Below are 19458 nucleotides of genomic sequence, written 5' to 3' on the forward strand. Positions count from 1 at the left end.
AAATTAAATAATAGCGTAACTACGGGTCGGGTCAAGTTTTTTGCACCGCTGCCAGAGAAACTTAGCAACGAAATCTTTTTGACTTAGTAAAATCTTAGTTTTTAATTGTAGAAAAATTATAGTGTTATTTTTATATACGTGCTTGTATTTAAGAATATAAAAAAAGAAGATATATTTTCTATTTTAGTTAGTGTGTTTGGCGTGTTTTAATATTTGCCTTTAAAAAGTGTATTCGTAGTTGAGGATCTGAAGGTTTAGCACCTTACGATTCTAATTTAGAGCGAACTACTTGGAAAAATTAGAAAACAAAAACAAATTAATAATTTTCAAGAAATGACAAATACTATACATAATAATTTAGAAAATCAAGTTGATGAGAGTGTACCAAAACCATTAAGAGATTATGCTAACCATATGGTAGATGAAATTCATTGAAGTATACAAATTCCGGTCGTAGAAGCTTAATAAATTTGAATTAAAAACTGTTATCATTCAGATGATACAAATAACCAATTTATGGGAACTCCATATGAAGATCCTAACTTACATCTTACAAATTTCTTAAAACTTTGCACTACATTTCAATATAATGGTGTCTCCAATGATGTTGTTAGACTTAGGCGTTTTTTTTTCCTTAAGGGAAAAAGCTAAAATGTGGTTAAACTCATTAGAACCTAGATATATTAGAACTTGGAGTGACCTAACACAGAAATTCTTCGATAAGTATTTTCCACCATCAAAGACAATTAAGCTTAGAAATGATATTACATCTTTTTGTTAGTTTGAATGGGAATCAATATACGAGGCTTGGGAGCGCTTTAAAGAACTTCTTAGAAAGTGTCTACACCATTCTTTACCCGATTGGTTAATAATTTGACCTCCAATATCTATTATTAATGCTGTTGTTGGTGGATCATTAATGTCAAAACATTTTCATGATACTTTTTCTTTAATTGAAGAAATGACTATAAATAATTTTTAATGACCTTCTGAATGGGTAATCCTAAAAGAATAACCACTGTTCATGATTATGATGTTATTTCTATGTTAATATCTCAAGTAGCTGCAATATCAAGAAAGTTTGAACAATTGGGAATAAATTTATCTCAAACACCTCAAGTGATTGAGGAAAATTCATTTGGACAGATGATTGATTCCAACATTCTTACATTTGGAAATTTGTTTGCAATTAAAAATAAACCTAATAACCCCTATTCTAATTATTGCAACCCAGGTTGGAAAAACCACCATAACTTTAACTGAAATAAGAATTCTGGTGAAACTAACCAGCAATGAGGAAACAATCAAGTGAACCCATTAGGAAACTAGAACAGCCATTGTAGTACTAGCTATAGACCAACTTATTCTCCTTGATTTAATAGTAATCAACAAATTAAAGAGAAGAATTTTTTTATAGAATGACTGATGCTACATATGGGAAATCAATTACAAAGTCAAGGAGCAATAATTAGAAATATGGAAAGTCAACTCAGACAAATTGCTAATGTCATTAGCAATAGTCCTCAAGGAAGCCTTCCTAGTAATATTGAAGTTAATCATAAAGACCAAAACAAAGAACAAGTTAAAATTGTTCAATTAAGAAGTGAAAGAGAGTTGGAGACGAGAGTTCACAAAGAGATTGATGTTGAGAAAGAGAGAAAAGAAATTGAAATGCCTGATGAAGATATTCCTCAAAACCTAGAAAAACCTATTTCTCCAATGAAGATCAATTTGAAATGAACATCACTTCTATTTCCTCAAAGACTTCGATAACAGAATTGGATAAACAATTTTCAAAGTTTATGAAAAAAATTAAGAAGTTAACTATTAATATTTCATTTGCTAAAGCTCTGGAACAGATGTCAAGCTATGTAAAGTTTATGAACAATATTTTTAATAAGAAGAGGAAATTTATCGATAAAGAGACCATTGCCCTTAGTGAAGATTGTAGCGCAATAATTCAGAAAAAACTTCCTCAAAAAATAAAAAATCCCTCAGAAAATAAAAAATCCTGGTAGCTTTACTATTCCATGTGTAATAGGAGATAGATTTGATGGGAAAACTTTGTGTGATTTAGGGTTTAGCATTAACCTTATGCCTCTATCTATTTTTTGAAGGTTAGGCTTAGGAGAGATTTCTACTACTTCTATAACTCTTCAGTTAGCTGGTCGATCAATTAATTACCCGAAAGGGATTATAGAAGATCAGTTATTAAAGGTGTGGTTAAAGTGGATAAATTTATCTTTCTTGTGGATTTCATTGTATTAGATATGGAAGAATATAAAGAAATCTATTTTAGGGAGACCTTTTCTTGCTACTGGAAGAGCTATGATAGATGAGAAAAAATGTGAGTTAACCATGAGAGTCAATGATTAGGAAGTGACATTTAATATATAAAAAGCAATGAAATATCTAGCAAAAGGAAGAGACAATGAATGTTTTAGAATGAAAATTATCAATCAACTGAGTAGCAGCCATTTCAAGGAACATTATGAAGATAAATTGGAACAACACAAAATTGAGATTGAAGAAAATATTGATCTGAAAGAAAAGATTAATGAGAATAAAAATTATGTTCAGGAAAATTTTGAGTTGTTGAACACGAATGAAAACAACAAATCTTTTAGCCCTTCAATGGAAAAGCTGCTTGAACCATAGATGAAAATTATACCTATGCATTTGCTTTTCTAGGAAACTCTTCTACATTACATGTTACAATATCCTTAGACCTAACTGAAGATCAAAAATATAAATTAATGAAAATTTTAAAGAATTATAAAAAAACATTTAGATGAATGATAGCTGATATTAAAGGAATCAGTCATGTAATTTGTATGCACTGAATTTTAATGGACGATACTTATAGCTGATCCTCAAAGGAGACTAAACCCTGTAATGAAAGAAGTTGTTAAGAAAGAAATTATAAAGTGGATAGATTCTGGAATTATTTATCCTACTTCGGATAGTACTTGGGTTAGACTTATCTACTTTGTTAGTAAGAAAGGGGGAGTGATTGTATCTATTAATGAAAAGAATGAATTAATTTCTACTCGACAAGTCACTGGATGACGAATCTACATTAATTATAGAAAATTAAATCTCGTCACTAGGAAAGATCACCTTTCTTTACATTTTCTGGATCAAAAGTTAGACAGGCTAGCGAGGCACAAATATTTCTATTTTTTGGATGGATATATTGGTTATCAACAAATTCCTATAGCTCCTAAGGATCAAGAAAGGACCACATGAGTCCTTACAGAACTTTTGCTTTTAGAAGGATACCCTTTGGGTTATGCAATGCAGCTGCAACTTTTCAAAGATGTATGACGTCTATTTTATGCGATTTAATTGAGAAAAGAATAGATGTTTTTATGAACGACTTTTCAGTTTTTGGTGCTTCATTTGAATCATGTTTAAATCATTTAAAAAAAGTACTAAAACATTGCAAAGAGACAATTTTAGTTCTCAATTGGCAGAAATGTCAATTTGTGGTTGCAGAAGGAATTATACTTGAACATAATATTTCTGAAAATGGTATGGGAGTAGATGCAACAAAAATTCAAGTTATTGATAAACTACCTCCTCCCACAGCAGTGAAAGGAGTTAGAAGTTTCTTAAGACATGTTGGTTTCCACAGGCGACACATAAAAGATTTTTCAAAAGTTACTAAGCCTCTATGTCAACTTTTAGAAAAAGATACCCTATTTGATTTTAATCAAGAGTGCCTAAATGCCTTTGAGTTATTAAAAAAAAAATAATCACCGCTCCTATTATTGTTTCACCCGATTGGGGGAAACCATTCGAGTTGATGTGTGATGCGGGTGATTATGCTATTGGGGCTGTTTTGGGACAAAAATATGATAAAATTTTTGAAGTAATATATTATGCTAGTAAAACTCTTAATGAAACTCAAATTAATTATGTTACTACAAAAAAAGAGTTATTAAAAATAATATATGCCTTTAACAAATTTAAGTCTTATTGTATTGGAACTAAATGTATAATTCATACAGATCATTCTGCTATTAAATTTCTGATGTTGAAAAACGATGCACAACCAAGGTTAATCAGATGGGTCCTTTTGATGCAAGAATTTGATTTTGAGGTGGACAGGATAGGATCTGATAATCAGATTGTTGATCATCTATCTAGGCTTGAACCTAAAAATTAAGATTACATTGAAAATGAAATTAATGAATATTTTCCTGATGAAAAATTATATACTGTAACTGAAGGACGTGTTTCGTGGTATGTCGACGCAGTTAATTACATAGTTAGTCATATTTTACTCTATGGTTTGACATACCCACAACAAAAGGAAATTTAAGCATGATGCAAGATCACACTTCTGGGATGACTCATATCTATATAAACAATACAAGGATCAAATTATTAGAAGATGTGTAACTATGAAAAAACTCAATAAATTATTTAGAAATTTCATGATTCTAATTTTAGGGGACATTTTTGGATTGATAAAGTTGCACATAAAATTTTACATTCTAGATTTTATTGGCCTAAAATATTTAGAGATGTTAATACTTATGTAAAAACATGTGCTTGATGTCAGAGGGTAAGCAATATTTCCGGAAGAAATGAAATGCCCCCATAATGTTACTTAGTTTTTATGTTTGGGGTTTAAATATTATGGGATCATTTATACTATCTTTCAAAAATATATACATATTAGTTATTGTGGACTATGTTTCAAGGTGGATAGAAGTTATAGCTTTACCTCGCTGTGATGCTCGAAGTATTACAAATTTTTAAAAAGAAATATTTTTAGTAGATGTGGGATGTTGAGAGTAATAATTATAATGGGGAAAGTCATTTCAGGAATAAGAAGATTGAAACATTAGTAAAAAAAATTATAGTATCAGACATAGAACTGTCACTATTTATCATCCTCAGACCAGCGATCTAGCAGAATTATCCAACCGAGAAATTAAAAGAATTTTGGAGAAAACTATAAATCTTAATAGGATGCCTAATAGGATTGATTGGTTTGATTGACTGGATGGAGCATGATGGGCTTATAGAACAACATATAAAACTCTTATAGGAATGACCCCATATAAACTCTTATTTAGGAAGGCTTGTCACTTACTGTTAAATTTGGAGCATAAAGCTTAATAAAGCTTATTGGGCTATCCTTATTGGGCTATCAAAGAATTTAATTATGATTTGAAAGATGCTGGTGAGAAACAATTGTTGCAATTAAATGAGTTTGAGGAAATGAAAAATGAAACTTATGAGAATGCAAAGATTTATAAGGAAAAGTTGAAATTATGGCATGATCAAAACATTTTAATAAAGAATCTAGAACCTGGACAAAAAGTTTTACTATACAATTCAATATTGAAATTATTTCCTGGGAAACTGAAGTCTAGGTGGATGGGGTCATTCGTTGTGATAAAAGTTTATCCTTACGGTGGTGTGGATATCAAGGAACCGAAAAAAAATAAATTTTCCAAAGTGAATGGACATAGGCTAAAACCTTACTTCGTTGAAAATAGATCTATATCTAATGAACTCTAAATTTTGGGTCAACTTGAGTAAGATGTCGATACATCGAGCTGACAATATTAAATCAAACGCTTTGAGGAGGCAACCCATACTTATCAGAATGAATTGAGTTTAGTTGTTTTAGATTTGTTTGTGTGTATTTGCTTGATTGAGTTTGAGAGTCTCACATGAGTTATTACTACTTAAAACGATTTAATTCATGACCTATGGGAGGATAAGACGTGTATTTGGACCTTCGGTGAACCAGTGCTTTATTTTGCACTGAAGCCTGGGTTTCAGAATATAGAGAGCCTGGTGTCTAGGCACCACGGTTATAGAATCGCGAAATGAAAGAATTTTGCAATTTTTCTGACGGTTTTCGTCATTTTAAACCCCAAAAACCTTCAAATGAATTTGTTCTTCGCCATTTTAGAAGATTTGGGAGTAATGAAAGACTTGAGATCTCGTCGGATGACAAGAATCATTGATTGCAATGCTTTGGCAAGTCCAACTCTTGGAGTTTATGATCATAAGAAGTTCATATGTAAAGAAGTGTAGAGACTTCATGATAAGACTTTGGTGAAGAAGAAATTGATAAAAGAAAGAGGATTCATCATGCCTGGAGGGCAGATCGAAGCAATTATTGCGCAGCGCCGTTGAGAAGTTTTTTGCTACACCACTATCGCTGCAGTGATCTCTGTTGTGAAGGAGTTTTATGTAAATCCTCATGGAGTAAATCAGGGATTGCTATATGTTAGAAGTAAGTTAGTACCTTTAACTCCTGCAAGAATCAATGAGTTGTTCTTGGTGGATGGCATGCCAATTTACAAATTCGCTAACTTTACTCCGCTAGAGAAAACTTGACTGAGATCTACAAACTCCTAATGGACACTGATGAACGTTGGAAATTTAGAAGCGATTCCAATAATTCATCATCTATGCCTTTACATTTCTTCATTTCTGCCAAATTACTTCCTACCACGAACATTAAGGAAGTAACGAAGGAAAGTGTAATCCTCAATTATTGTATTCAAACGGGACGATCTATTGATATGGGGGCACTTATTTATAAATCCATCATTGGAGTTGCACTCAATGGATCTATGACTGGTCTTAGTTATTTTATCACATTGTAATCAAGCCCATAGACCAGTCTATCTTGAGGTGTGACAACATAAGAAGTTCTTATATGGATCAGTCTTCACGCCCTTCCACATCATCTGCATCTCAACGTGCTAATAGTTTGGCAAGTATCTTGGAGGTAGTGGGGAATATAAAGAAGGAGATATCAGTGATTCATTATAGGATTAGTAGTATCACTGATTAATTTGATCATCTGGCTTGGCAGATGAAACAACAATCGGATCATACTGTCGTAGTCCCTGATGCACAGGTTCAGATGTATACGAAGAGTGGTGGATTAGTAGTATCACTGATTAATTTGATCATCTGGATTGGCAGATGAAAGAACAATCGGATCATACTGTCGTAGTCCTTGATGCACAGGTTCAGATGTATACGAAGAGTGGTTGGATCAATGAAGATTCTGAGGACTTCTCGAACTATCCCTTCTACAGCTTGTATGTGCATCATTCGCTTGGAGATATTAGAGAAGTGGATGGTGAGGTTGATGAAAATTTGGAGCATTTTTTGTACTAGCTTTAATATGTGCATGTTGTTGTGTTGTGTGTATGAAAATGTTTGGGTTTGATTGAGCATTGGCTCTGTGGTGTGCTTGAAGGCTTTGTAGTATTTAGAGTGTTTGAATGCTTAAGAGTTTATGAGTGATTTCAGCATTTGTGTTTTAAGATTGTGAGTGTCGTGTATTAATGTTTGTATGGGGATTGGATTTAAATTTAAGCAATTGTTTGTGTTTTGTGAAAATTAGGTGTTTGAAGTTGTTTAAACATGTTGAATTTGCCTTGCTAGGGTTCGTAGTGTCTTGGTGAGCAGTGCTCGTTATTGAAAGTTAACGAAAAAAAAAAAGAAAACTAAAATCTGGGCAACGGCACCTAGGTGCCAGAATTAGCACCAAAGCGTTGGTTCACCTGGACTAGAAATCTGGGTTAAAAACTCGTATTTTACCGAAGTCGTCATCTTCTTCTTCCCTGAAACTCGTATTTTACCGAAGTCGTCATCTTTCGCAAAAAACACTGTAGAGGCTTCCTAAGGTTTCTCAAATCTTGGATTTTGGAGTGATTTCTTGACTCAAAAACTTCAAATTTGATCTCTTCAAGTTAAGAGCTTCACTTCAATGCAAAAATTTTTTTATTTTCACCATGGATTCTTCTCACATTACACATGTGCCGAAATTTTGAATTTTTTGGAAGAAATGAGTGATGAATCAATGGTAGAAAGTTTCTTTCCTTTAAAAATTGTTTTTGGGAGTTTAAGAAAATTATTTGGAATTTATGTGAATTTTTTTTGGAATTTTTTTATAGATTATGGCTCCTAGAATTAAGTGAGGAAAGGGAAGATTTGGATTTGATTCCAAAAAATTTTCCAATATAAAGGCTCCATTTAGATAAAAAGATCTCCTTGAGAATAGAAAGTTGATTCGAGAGAGGAGTTTTTTTAATCCCGGGGGAGCGGTTGAAAGCTTGATTATAGCCCTACACTGGGAAAGTTTATGTTACTTCACTGTAGTAGCAGTAATTTCTATTGTTCGGGAATTTCAAGCTCATTTCCCTGAGCTTCTGATGATCAAGTTTATGTTTAAGGAAGAAGAGTGAAAGTTACCCCTGAGTGCATGAATGCTCTATTACAATTAGCAAATGTTATGAATTGTGAGTATTCTTCATTTGAGTCTTCTGATTCATAATTCGATGAGAGGATAGCATTTCTGGCTGCCGAAAGAGGAGCTTGGAAAATTAAGAACAATTATAATGTAAACTTATCTACCTCAATGTTAAATGCACTCTCCAAAGAATTGCACTTTTTTATTTTTGCACGACTTCTTCCCACTAATCATCTTAGTGAGATGATCAAGGAGAGAGCGTCTTTGAATTTCTGTATTAAACAGATGAAGCATATAAATATTGGATCTATAATTTATCAGAATATTTCTTCTAGAGGTGAGTCTACTAGAGAACTAGGTTTCCCTGCCTTGATTTTTACTTTATATAAGCAATCAAGAGTTAGGTGTGAGAGTTGGGAAGAACAGGTGCAACCTCTAAAGCCTATCAGTAGATCTATTGTTAGTGCTTACGAGGAGCATTCAGTGTTTGGCTTTGGAGCTAGGTCTTCTGATGCTCCTTTCACTTCTAGAGCTTCTACTTCTCGTACATCTACTCAATCCAAAGTCACTATAGAAGATTTATATGGTCAAATGCAAGAGTTGCAAGATGACTTTGTTGTTGTACAAGGTCAGATGTATGATCAAACGACCCACATAGAGCATTTTGATGAATATTTCCAAAGGACGAGCAATTTTGGAAGTAGTGCTTATGAATCCATGTTGCAAATGATGAGAGATCACAATTTTATTAGAGTGGGTACTTCAGCTCAGTTTCCCCCATTTCCTGACTATACACCTTTTACTTATCCAAAGAATATGGAGCAAGATGAGGAAGAGATTTAGGATGAGACTGAAGGAGATGATGGAGAGGACAAGTATCGTTGTTTTGTTTGTTGTTTGTTGTTTTTTGTGTTGTATTTATTTATTTTGTTTAATGTCTTGAACTCTTTAGTGCAAAAGTTATTGTTGTGAACTTGTTGTAATTTGGACTTATTATTATTTGTTGTTTATACTGCTTATTATTTGTGTTGTTGCACTACTTGGTTGTTCTACTATATTGTTGTTGTTGTACATGTGTAATGTTCAGAAAAAACTCAGGTACTTAGCAATTTCATTTTGTTATATACATGTTAATTAGACTCTACTGCTTCTTTTTGTTATATACATGTTAATTAGACTCTACTGTTATTGTATATATGTTTCCTGTATTTACATATTTTCATGTTAACCGTTTTTTTTATAAAAATCACTTTAAAAAAAAATCTTCCTATTTTTATCTTTTCAGTTATATATGTTTTAATCTATTAAGAAAAATTAAAGTTTTGGGTAGGAAGAAAATTTTTTGAAAAACATAATTTTAATTGTCCTTAAGAAACTATATTCAAAGAAAATATCTCTTTAAAGTAATATGAGACGTGTGGTATTACTTTCAAATAACTATATTTTTTTGATTCTATAAATGTTGTGGTAAGACTTAGTAAATTTTTGGTGATAAATGTTAGTTCTAAGAATTAAGATATTGAGTAAAAGAGAATAAGACTATAATTTTTCTATTTAAAGTAGGAAAAAAATTGTTTCTTAAAATACTAAGAATCTTAGATATATACTTCAAGGAATTGAGACTCTATGAGAAATTATTTTTGAAAACTAATGCAAATTATCAAAGGAATTGTGACAAGTTTTTAACTTTAAGAGGAGGATAGTGAATTTCAAAACCATTAAAAGCTGATCCAAATATAGTAATCCTCAATGAGAAAAAGAAAAGAAATGATTGAAAATGATCGTGAAAGTAAAAAAGAAAAGAAAAAGAAAAAAAAGGCAAAGAAAGAAAAGAAAAGTATATCTGAAAGTAAGGAAAAGCTTGAGGGGATGTCTGATTAAAAATTGTCCTCACTTCAATCATTTTAAAGAAAGAGACTTAATTACATTTTTGTGCTTTTATTTTCTCCAATATTAGTTTACCTTTACTAATAGATTTCTCTCAAATTTTATCTGTTATTTTTCTGAGATTCCTACATTTTTTGAACAACAATTAATTTTTGAAATGAATAGAAGAATTAGAATTCCTATACTTGATTGCAAAATATTCTTATTCCTTATTTCTAACCTAAATTATTAAGCTTTTTCTAAAGTCATGACTACCACATTTACAAGACAAAACTATAGAGGTCTTTAATGAAACTCAATACCACATATTAAAACATGTTAACATATTTTTCAGAAGAATAAGTTACTCGAGGACAAGTAACAATTAAGTTTGGGGGATTTTGACATACCTAAAATATGTTGTTTTTATGTGTACATTTAATGTTTATTTTTAATTGTATTGCGCTTTAATGAGAGATATTTTTTATGTTTTTGGTTGTAGGTACACTAAATGAAGTAAATGGAGCAAATGGAGCGAAAATGGAGCAAAATGGAGTCAAATGAAGCAAAAAGATCAATGTTGATCTCGCGCGTAGGCGCCAGACAATAGAGAGCACGGCGCCTAGGCGCCAGCGACAGTTATCTAAGAGATACATTGAATTTGGATGAATTTTGAAGAGGTGTTTAAGAGACTCTTGGGGATTTTCAGAGATCTATTTAAAAGTACTTCTGGAAATTTAAAATGAGAGGGTTTTAGGAGGAAGAAAAGGGAGTCTATTGTAGAGAAGCGTATTCTTCCTAGAAAGGAGAAAGTCTTGAAGGCTTGCTGTGATTTGGAGGAGCAAAGGAGAAATGAGAGATATCTTCTTCACTATAAATTCCAAGTTTGGAGTGAATTGTAAGGAGAGTGAGTGATTCAAAGAAACTTGAAGGATTGCTTGGGAAGGAGTTTAAGACAAATTGTGTACATTATTTATTTTGTTTTGTCTTGTCTTGTAAACTATTTTTTATCTTTAAATCTATGTGTTGTTGTTTCTTCCCCATGAGATCTGAGTAGTTTCCTTTGTCTTCTCCCTGCAATGAGGAATAATTTTGTGTAGGAATGTAGCTTAGTATAAGTGTTTCTAAAATTCCATAAATTGTGATGATTCAAACTCTATGTTTCATTTACTTGTCAATCTGATCAATTGATTTATTAAAATTTGTTGTAAAATGTAGTGACCCATTGTTATGGGCTATGTTCCAACATAGTAAGAATCACATTTATTCTAATGGATGAAAATGTAGTCCTTAAGGTTAAGTGCAAATAAATAGGGAAATAAATTTTGATGAGCGTAGAATTAGAGATTTTAGGGTGACCAACTAAAATCCCCAATTTAGTACTGATGTTTAAAAACTAAAGTGAAATGTTAAACCTTAGGGGAGGGGAGGTGAAGAGATTTTAGGGTGACCAACTAAAATCCCCAATTTGGTACAGATGTTTAAAAACTAAAGTGAAATGTTAGACCTTAGGGGAGGGGAGGTGAGAACTCTAGAGTGAGAGCTAGTATCTTCTCAGCCTAACCACAGGTTTAGGGACCAAACATTGGATTAGCCAATGTTCTTTATACACTTGACCGAGGGTAAAGAATATATTTGCTCCTATTTGACACAATATCTTAGTTATATTTCAAAGTTATTTTCGTACACTAATTATAAACTCATTGCAAGGGAAAAGATGTTTTATACAAATTTGAACTCTTCATATATTATCAGTTTCAAGTAGAGGTAGCTTCACATTTAAAAACCCTTTTTAAATAGTATTGCATTTACATTTACATTTGCTAGCATACTAGCAATTCTTTAATACTATAGGATTAGATATGTCTAAAAAACTTGCGATCATTTCCTATATGATTTTTTCTACAGTTAATATTAGGTTTTATTAAAGGTAATTTTAGAAGAGTTGGTTTTTTTCCTGTGAGATCGATATTAGGGCTTTTAAAGAAAATTTTATATTACTTGAAATGATATGTATATTTGTGTATTACCTCTAGTGCGTAAATTTTTTTTATCATCTTTATATAATATTTAATTTTTCACGCTAGCCGTTAAATATAAATTGGGTCAAGCTTTTGGTAGTATCTCTGAAATTAAATAATTATGTAACTGGGGTTCGACTCAGTAACTATAGGTGATCAAATCAATAAAAGGTGTGAATGTTTTAGATATCTCGAGCCCTATTGTTCAAAGTGATGGTGATATAGATGGGATATTATTAGTAGAATTCAAGATGGTTGGTTAAAGTCGAGGAATGCTTCAAGCCCAATGTTTGATTAAAAAGCACTGCTTAGACTGAAAAGAAAATTTTATAAGATGATGGTAACATGCAATGTTTAATGGCACAAAATATTAGCCTTTAAAAGAGAAGCATAAAACAAAGTTAAGTGTCGCCGGGATGAGAATGCTTACGTGGATGAGTGGCTTGACGCTTAAAGACAAAATGAGAAATGAATATATCTGTAATAGGGTTTGGGTTGCTCCAGTGGCAGACAAAATTTGATAAAATCATCTAAAATGGTTTCTTCACATTAAACATCAACCATCTGATGATCCAGTTAGGAGAGTAGATGTTTTACTCGACTTATGTTTAAAAAGGTAGAGATAGACATAGAAAGACTCGGTGTATTGTATAAAAAATGATCTTAATTGATTAGAACAAAATGAAAATATAAAACTCAATAGGACACAATGGAGAAAAAGTATTCATGTAGCCGACCCCGCTCAGGGGGATAAAGACTTATTATTGTTGTTTTGTTGTTGTCTTATCATTTTAGAAAATCCCAAGAAAATTTTGGCGTTTCTACTTAGCACAAGAATGTTTTAAGCAAAGCAAAGAAGATCAATACGTTCAACATAAACCATTCATGGGTTCTGGCTTCGATGAGAATATCTTTTAAAATTAAACTCATACGGTCTACTACAACAAAAACTTCCACAGCCCACCTAACTGTACTAAGCATGTTGGAAGCAAGAAAACCTCTCCGCGATGTGCGGCTGTGATCGGAGGGCGCACGCAGCTCTGCGTGCGCCCTCCGCACGCAATAATCACTCCTAGGTTATGCTTATTTTCACATAATGGCATAACTGTGTTTAAGTAATAAAATAAACTAAAATAAAGTAAAGTAAAATAAAGGAAAGAAGTTCAATAAGAATTTTGTTAGTAAAAAAATCTTCGTTAAGTGTTGTTTAATAAGAATAATAAAACCATTAATTTAAATTTTAGGAGCAGTTGAGAGGAACAAAAGCAATATATGAGCTTCATTTATGATGTAATAGATGAGGTTAACGAGTTAATAGTATATGGATTAAGAAGAGAAAAATCCAACTAGAAGGCGATTTGAAAAACAATAGATGAAAAGTAGGAGTTCTAGCTTTATCATGCATGCCGCAAGATGTTACCTTGATCAGCATTCAATTTACTGAAAATAAACTCGATCCAATTTTTTTTTTCATAATTTAATGCCCAAAATGTGACGAAAAGTTTCATCATATATGTTTTTTTTTTTTAAGATGATGGTCGAATTGACATTCCCCTCCATGTTCTGATTTACAAATCATTAAACATAGATATAATAAACACAACCCCCAAAATAAAAGCAATTATCAAGATTAATACATCGAAATCATTGGAGAAACATTTTTTTTTCCCATTAATACTTTGCAAGAACACTGTTGGGAATTAACAACATGATTGTTTGTATGTTTCAAGTAAATTATGGGGCATTTACATACACACCACCCAATTCTTATGAATTTACACATTCAACACTTAAAGTTTGCTTTTTTACAGTTATACCAGCCAAATCTTTCATATCACATACTATCATTTCAACTTTTAAAAAGTGAAGTAAAACTTTTCATGCATAAGTGAGGCAGTAAGTTAAATCTGAAGTTTAGGGGTTAGATATGTGAATACATTGAGTGGTATGTGTGCAAATCTTCCCTAAATTAAAAACCGGATGAAAAAGTGCATGGCGCTATAAAAATCTAGGGTAAGGGGTTGCAAATAGGAAGGAGTTATTCCATATAATGATAATCATGAACCGTGAAAATTTATAGCTTTCAGGATGAAAATATTAATACAAAACTGAATAATAATAATAAATATTGAGATGTTGAGGAGTAAGTTGGATGATTATCTTACAGCAGATCAATTCTGAAAATATGGATGTTGCAGCTGGCTTGAAGAGTTCACCCACATTCGCAAAATGCAGCAGCAATGATGCACATGTGCAAACAAAAACTGAACTAGTTAAGTTGATCGCCATAACAACTCTGAGGCTCAAGACTAAGGCAGTGAACAATTTGATTTCAAGCCGAGCTAAGGACGGCTCGAGATTGTCTCGAAGTGTTTGAATACAGCTCAATATCGGCTCGTGTCTCGTTGCATCCAGTTTCGAGCCAATCGGCTCGAAATTAAATCAAACTTGATCCAGCTCAAAATTGAAACGAGTTGGCTCGAATTGAGCTATGTGGATTCAAAAGTTCATGACTTCATGGCATCTACTGAATGCTACTATATTAGCCCAAGTTTTCATCCCTGTAGCACCAAACCACTCAGTTTATGATGAACTTGACTAGCTTCAAAATGGAAACCTCCCTTCCTTAGCTCTGTCAATAATGAATAATACAAGGAATGTCTTCCAACAAGACCGTTCCTTAACATTTTTTCATAAACCTTGTATGCCTCTACAACATTTCCCCTCCTACAATAGTGTTTAATGATTAATTGAAATGGTACATGATCAAGGGAAGAATATAATGTCCTCTCTAACAGGCTAAGGATATCTTCCGCCTTCTTCATTTCGCCTTTTAAACAATGACCTCGAATTAACTCGGTGTAAGTGATTATATCAGGTTTATAGCCTCGGTTTAGCATCTCATGAAGTAAATTATTTGCATGATTCATACAACCGATGTTACATGCAGCACGAATTAACATGTTATATGTGACTACATCAGGAAACTGTCCCATAGATATCATCTCGTCTTTAAGAGATAAAGCTAGTGCTATTTTCCCTCCCTTCAATTCCGCCAGGATCAATGCATTATAAGTGTATGTATTGGAAATCACGCCACATGATTTCATCATATTTCTCCAAAAAATAACATGCCCAGTATCACCATTTCGTGCGTAGCCATTCATGACGAGATTCCAAATAAGAGGTTCCGGAACCATCTCATCATTCAACATATTTAGGATATACCCAAAAACTCTGAATAGCGCACCGTGTAAATAAAGACCTTGAATGAGCAACCTGTATGACATATGATCCGGCACAACACCAAAAAGCCCCATTTTTTCATGAATTTCACATGCTTCCTCAATATCCCCTTCCTTAAAATGGCCACTTATAAGTGTATTGAATGTCACAATATCAGGAAGAAAACCCCTTTTACACATTTCACATATGTATCTATAGGCAAGATGTGTGCTTTGAACCAAAGAAAACCCATTAATGAGCACATTATATGCAATGCGATCAACGCTTAGTCCTTCCTCGAACATATCATTCCAGAGCTCGAGTGCGTGTTTCAAATCTCCTCTCCGACAACTTCCATCGATAAAAATTGTCTTCGTTATTAAATTTGCATCTATATTTTGATCTAATATCTCATCCAAGAGTTTCTTCGCTCTATCAAGAAATCCCTCTTTACACAAGGCATGGACCAGTATATTGCAAGTGACGACACTGGGTTTTACTCCGTTACTGTACATCGATGAGAACAAATGGAGAGCATTTTCTATATTTTCGGAGCGACAATATCCGTAAATAAGAGTGTTATACGTTACATTATTAGGGGAAACTCCGACTTTCGACATCACATTAAGAAGCCAAGCCGCAGTCCACAAGTTGCCAATCTTACAAAGTGCATTCAAAAGGATATTATATGTAGCCAAATCGGGCTTAGCATGACTCTGCAGTAACAAGTTATGTAGGAGTAGAGCATCTTCTGCCTTATTTTTGAAACAGAAATTCCTAATTAGCAGACAATCAGTTTCACAAGCAGGCTTGAAGTTATGATTGAAACTCAGATTAGAAGCCAATTCTCCATATAAATTACATTTGCCAACAAAAGAGATGCTTTCCCTGCAATTTCAAGCAAAAAGCACGAGGTTGCAGGAATCAAACACGCTGCAGATGTTCTATAGAGATTCTAATTATGTAAATTGTAATTATAGGAGAAGTAAGAAGAATTAAGAGATGTTTAGTAAATCAATGAACGGTATGCAAATCTGCTCTAATCTGCTCAAATCTGCTCTAATATTCTGTTAGGAAGATTTTCATACATACCAATCAATTCTTACGTCACATAAATAAAACCAAAATTTCAATTTTTAAATACACGCCACCTTACCAGGAAAGCTGTATTTTCCTTTCTAAAAGTTAAAATTGTGATATTTTTCGTGTTTCTGAAAGATTTCGGTGGTAAAAGCCAAAAAAAGCAAAGTTTTGGTGTTAGATATGTAAATACAAAAGAATTGAATGGTATGCAAGTAGGCTGACATCTTTAAGTGCGACTTCATAGAATGAATTCATGCACTATTTTGCTGGAACTAAGATGCTGAACAAATCTAACTACATCAAGATTTTAGGTTTTCTAATAACTAAAACAAATTACTAAAAAAAAGATCAAGCATATCTTTAATCTTTCCTGATAACACTGAGCAAGACAAAAAGATTTTTATCGAAATAAACATTGGAGAAAAGAACCCCCAATTGATTCATGATAAGCCTGGAAGAAATCTCAAAATGTTCAAGAAAGTCTAACAGATTATGTAAAGAGATAGGTGCAATTCATGCATTACACAGAGCTAGAACCTGACATAAGCCAACACAAGAAAAGCCCAACCTGAGTTTCTTCAGCCGCTCCATGGTCCCAACAATGACCGAATCCAATACATCGAAAACAAAATTTGGATCTCCATCATCTTCATAGTTTTGATGCCTGTTCCGCTTCAAGAACCACTCTTCCGGGCTGGTTACGAAGGGCTCTTCTGCATGAACTGCCACGCTATCAATCTCCGATGTCGGCCGCCGCTCGTTTGTCCTACAAGCTCCCAAATAGCAGAATTCCGTTCGATTGAAACGTTATGAGAAGGCGAAAATTTAGAGCTATACATCACTCCTGCAGATAAAAACTACCTCACGGGGTGAAGGGGGTGGAATTCTTGGCAGAAGAGATCTCCTAATGCCCGAATGAGAGGAAAGTTTCTTAGATCCGTGCAAAATGTCCGAATGATGTGATAGAAATCTTCTCCCACGACGATCGACTAAAACATTTTCGAGTGGGAAGACGATGAAAGAGTTATAAAGGGACCATTTGTACAAGATGATGTAAAAAAACGATAAATATGGTAGAAGCTGACTGATTAACAGGAAGGAGCAGAAACGAACCACCATTTACTAAAAAACGGAGAAGGAAGAAGCGTTGACATGAAACACCCTAAGGATAACGTCGGGACTAGCGAAGGGTGTCGAGCGCCGGCGAGCGGATCAGGGACAGGAACGACCGACTGGCGGCTGGGATTGTTTGGGCCTGGTAAGAAATGAGTTGCAGGCGATTAAAATATCCTGCGCCGTTGGATTAGATGTCCACCATAGCTGTTTTTTTTTTACTTATAAAATTATGAAAAAAATTAATTTTTTTAAGGACATTAAATTATAAATATATATTTTATAAAAAAATCAGAAAATATTTTTCTTTTGGTCATATAACACATTAAAAAGTCAGATTTAAAAATATAATTTCTCATCATATAAAATTTTTAGAAAGTGATAAGAAAATAATTATTTAAACTAAATTATAGTAATGATTTGACACACAAAGTAGGCAGAAAGCTACCTCAAATATTCTGATAAGTCATAACCATTTCCTTAAAAGAGAGGAATAGGCGTTCAGTGCTTTTTTCTTGGAGGCACTTAATTCCAATTTGTTGACACTTATTTATTGAGTTATTTGCCTCTATACTAAGTCATTCTATATATTCACATATCTAATGCCTAAATTCTATATTTTATATTCATCTTATATCAAAAGTTCTATTAATTTAATTTTTAAAAAGTGAAATGCTTGTTTTCATGCATAGATAAGATCAAATATATGTAAAAATTGAATTTTACAACTTAGATATAAAAATATTGGAAGTAGTATGTATGTAAAACTTTTTGTTTAATTTAATTTAAAAAATATTATAACATAATTATCCTATATATAATATTTATGGGGATGGAGAAGGTATATTATTTTAACATTAACCAATTTTTTCGCCCCATGGATAAAAGATAAGTGTAACTCATCCAAAACAGAAGGTTTCATATGTTAAAAATTAATGGAGAAAAAGTACAATTTGGTTTTTCATAAAGTGGAAAATCAATGATGCAATCTAGTGGAAATGAATTGAGAAAAATGCTTTTAGCTTTAAATTGTAAAAGCATTTAACCATCAAAGTTGACATACACTCCAACCATTAAGGCTGCAACAAAAACTAGAAAAATGAAGAGGATTTAAATTCAATAAGACATATTAATTTACCACTAAAATATAAAAATGTGATAGAGCGTAAAACAGGAGAGAGAAGAGAGAGAGAGCAATGATAGAGAGTTAATCTTCGATTAACTAGCTTTTCACTGTAAAAATGACCCCCTTATTTATAGGCAAAGGGGTACGAGTTCTATAATTATTTGATTGCTCCTTGTTTTATTAAGGGCGCTACATGGAAATTTAGTCATAAATAAATAAATAGCAAATAAATAAAAGGTCTTCAGCTCAACTCTGCCTATCGCTCGGGTTGCCCACGGTTGGTAATCCCTAAATCGACGAAGCCCGCTTAGAAGACTACACTAAATTTGGGTTGGTGATTGACAGCTGGTCAGCTCCTTTGGTCTGTCGATCAACTTTTGACTCCTTAGACGATACTCTTACGATCATATTGGGGTTAGGCTATTGAGTAGAGGGGCAATCACCATAATCCAATGGGCAGCCTACCTCTTTTGTAGGAGAAGTTTCAAGGAGCTTTTATAGGTTTCATGATGAACACCTTCACACACTTGATGAGTCAATTAGGGTTCCTCTGAGATGACTCATGATGTTGTTGTGGAATTACGTAGATACTTTTCTCAGTTAGATAGGTTCTAACCCTGAACTTAAGGACGTTTTGTTAGATTGGCTTGGAATACAACTTCAAGGAAATCGTGAGGCAATGGACCTTGTAGGCTCACGTGATGTGTCCTTTGACCCTTAGTGGGCCCTCCTTAACCATGCTTCTTTTGATCTTTTGGATTTCCTTGAGATTTATGACGATG

The 19458-nt window shown here is 33.1% G+C and overlaps 2 protein-coding genes across 5 annotated transcripts in view; one reads left to right on the forward strand and one right to left on the reverse strand.

Annotated features, from left to right (window-relative positions):
* LOC110028604 (novel plant SNARE 11-like) overlaps positions 1-19458 on the forward strand; it is a 97467-nt gene that overhangs the window by 19882 nt on the left and 58127 nt on the right. The gene's annotated exons all lie outside the window — the stretch shown is intronic.
* On the reverse strand, positions 14122-17626 carry LOC110028603 (pentatricopeptide repeat-containing protein At5g24830). 2 transcript variants are annotated; one of them, XM_020730517.1, is made up of 4 exons: positions 17551-17626; positions 17299-17426; positions 17006-17203; positions 14122-16242 (listed from the first exon to the last, which is right to left on the reverse strand). In XM_020730517.1, the coding sequence occupies exons 1-4, from the start codon at positions 17554-17556 to the stop codon at positions 14685-14687; spliced, it is 1890 nt and encodes a 629-aa protein (XP_020586176.1). In that variant the 5' UTR covers positions 17557-17626; the 3' UTR covers positions 14122-14684. The 2 variants fall into 2 exon arrangements, with proteins under 2 accessions (XP_020586176.1, XP_020586177.1); XM_020730518.1 differs by having other exon boundaries at positions 17554-17602.

The sequence above is a fragment of the Phalaenopsis equestris genome, unplaced genomic scaffold, assembly GCF_001263595.1.
Source record: "Phalaenopsis equestris unplaced genomic scaffold, ASM126359v1 Scaffold000517, whole genome shotgun sequence".
NCBI classification, from domain to species: domain Eukaryota; kingdom Viridiplantae; phylum Streptophyta; class Magnoliopsida; order Asparagales; family Orchidaceae; genus Phalaenopsis; species Phalaenopsis equestris.

What these genes read in the sequence shown, in the direction of transcription:
- LOC110028603 (XM_020730517.1), bottom strand. An exon ending in CACCCCCTTCACCCCGTGAG is followed by an intron (nt 17,204 to 17,298) that starts GTAGTTTTTATC and finishes GGGAGCTTGTAG; the next exon opens with GACAAACGAGCGGCGGCCGA. An exon ending in GAGCGGCTGAAGAAACTCAG is followed by an intron (nt 16,243 to 17,005) that starts GTTGGGCTTTTC and finishes TTGAAATTGCAG; the next exon opens with GGAAAGCATCTCTTTTGTTG.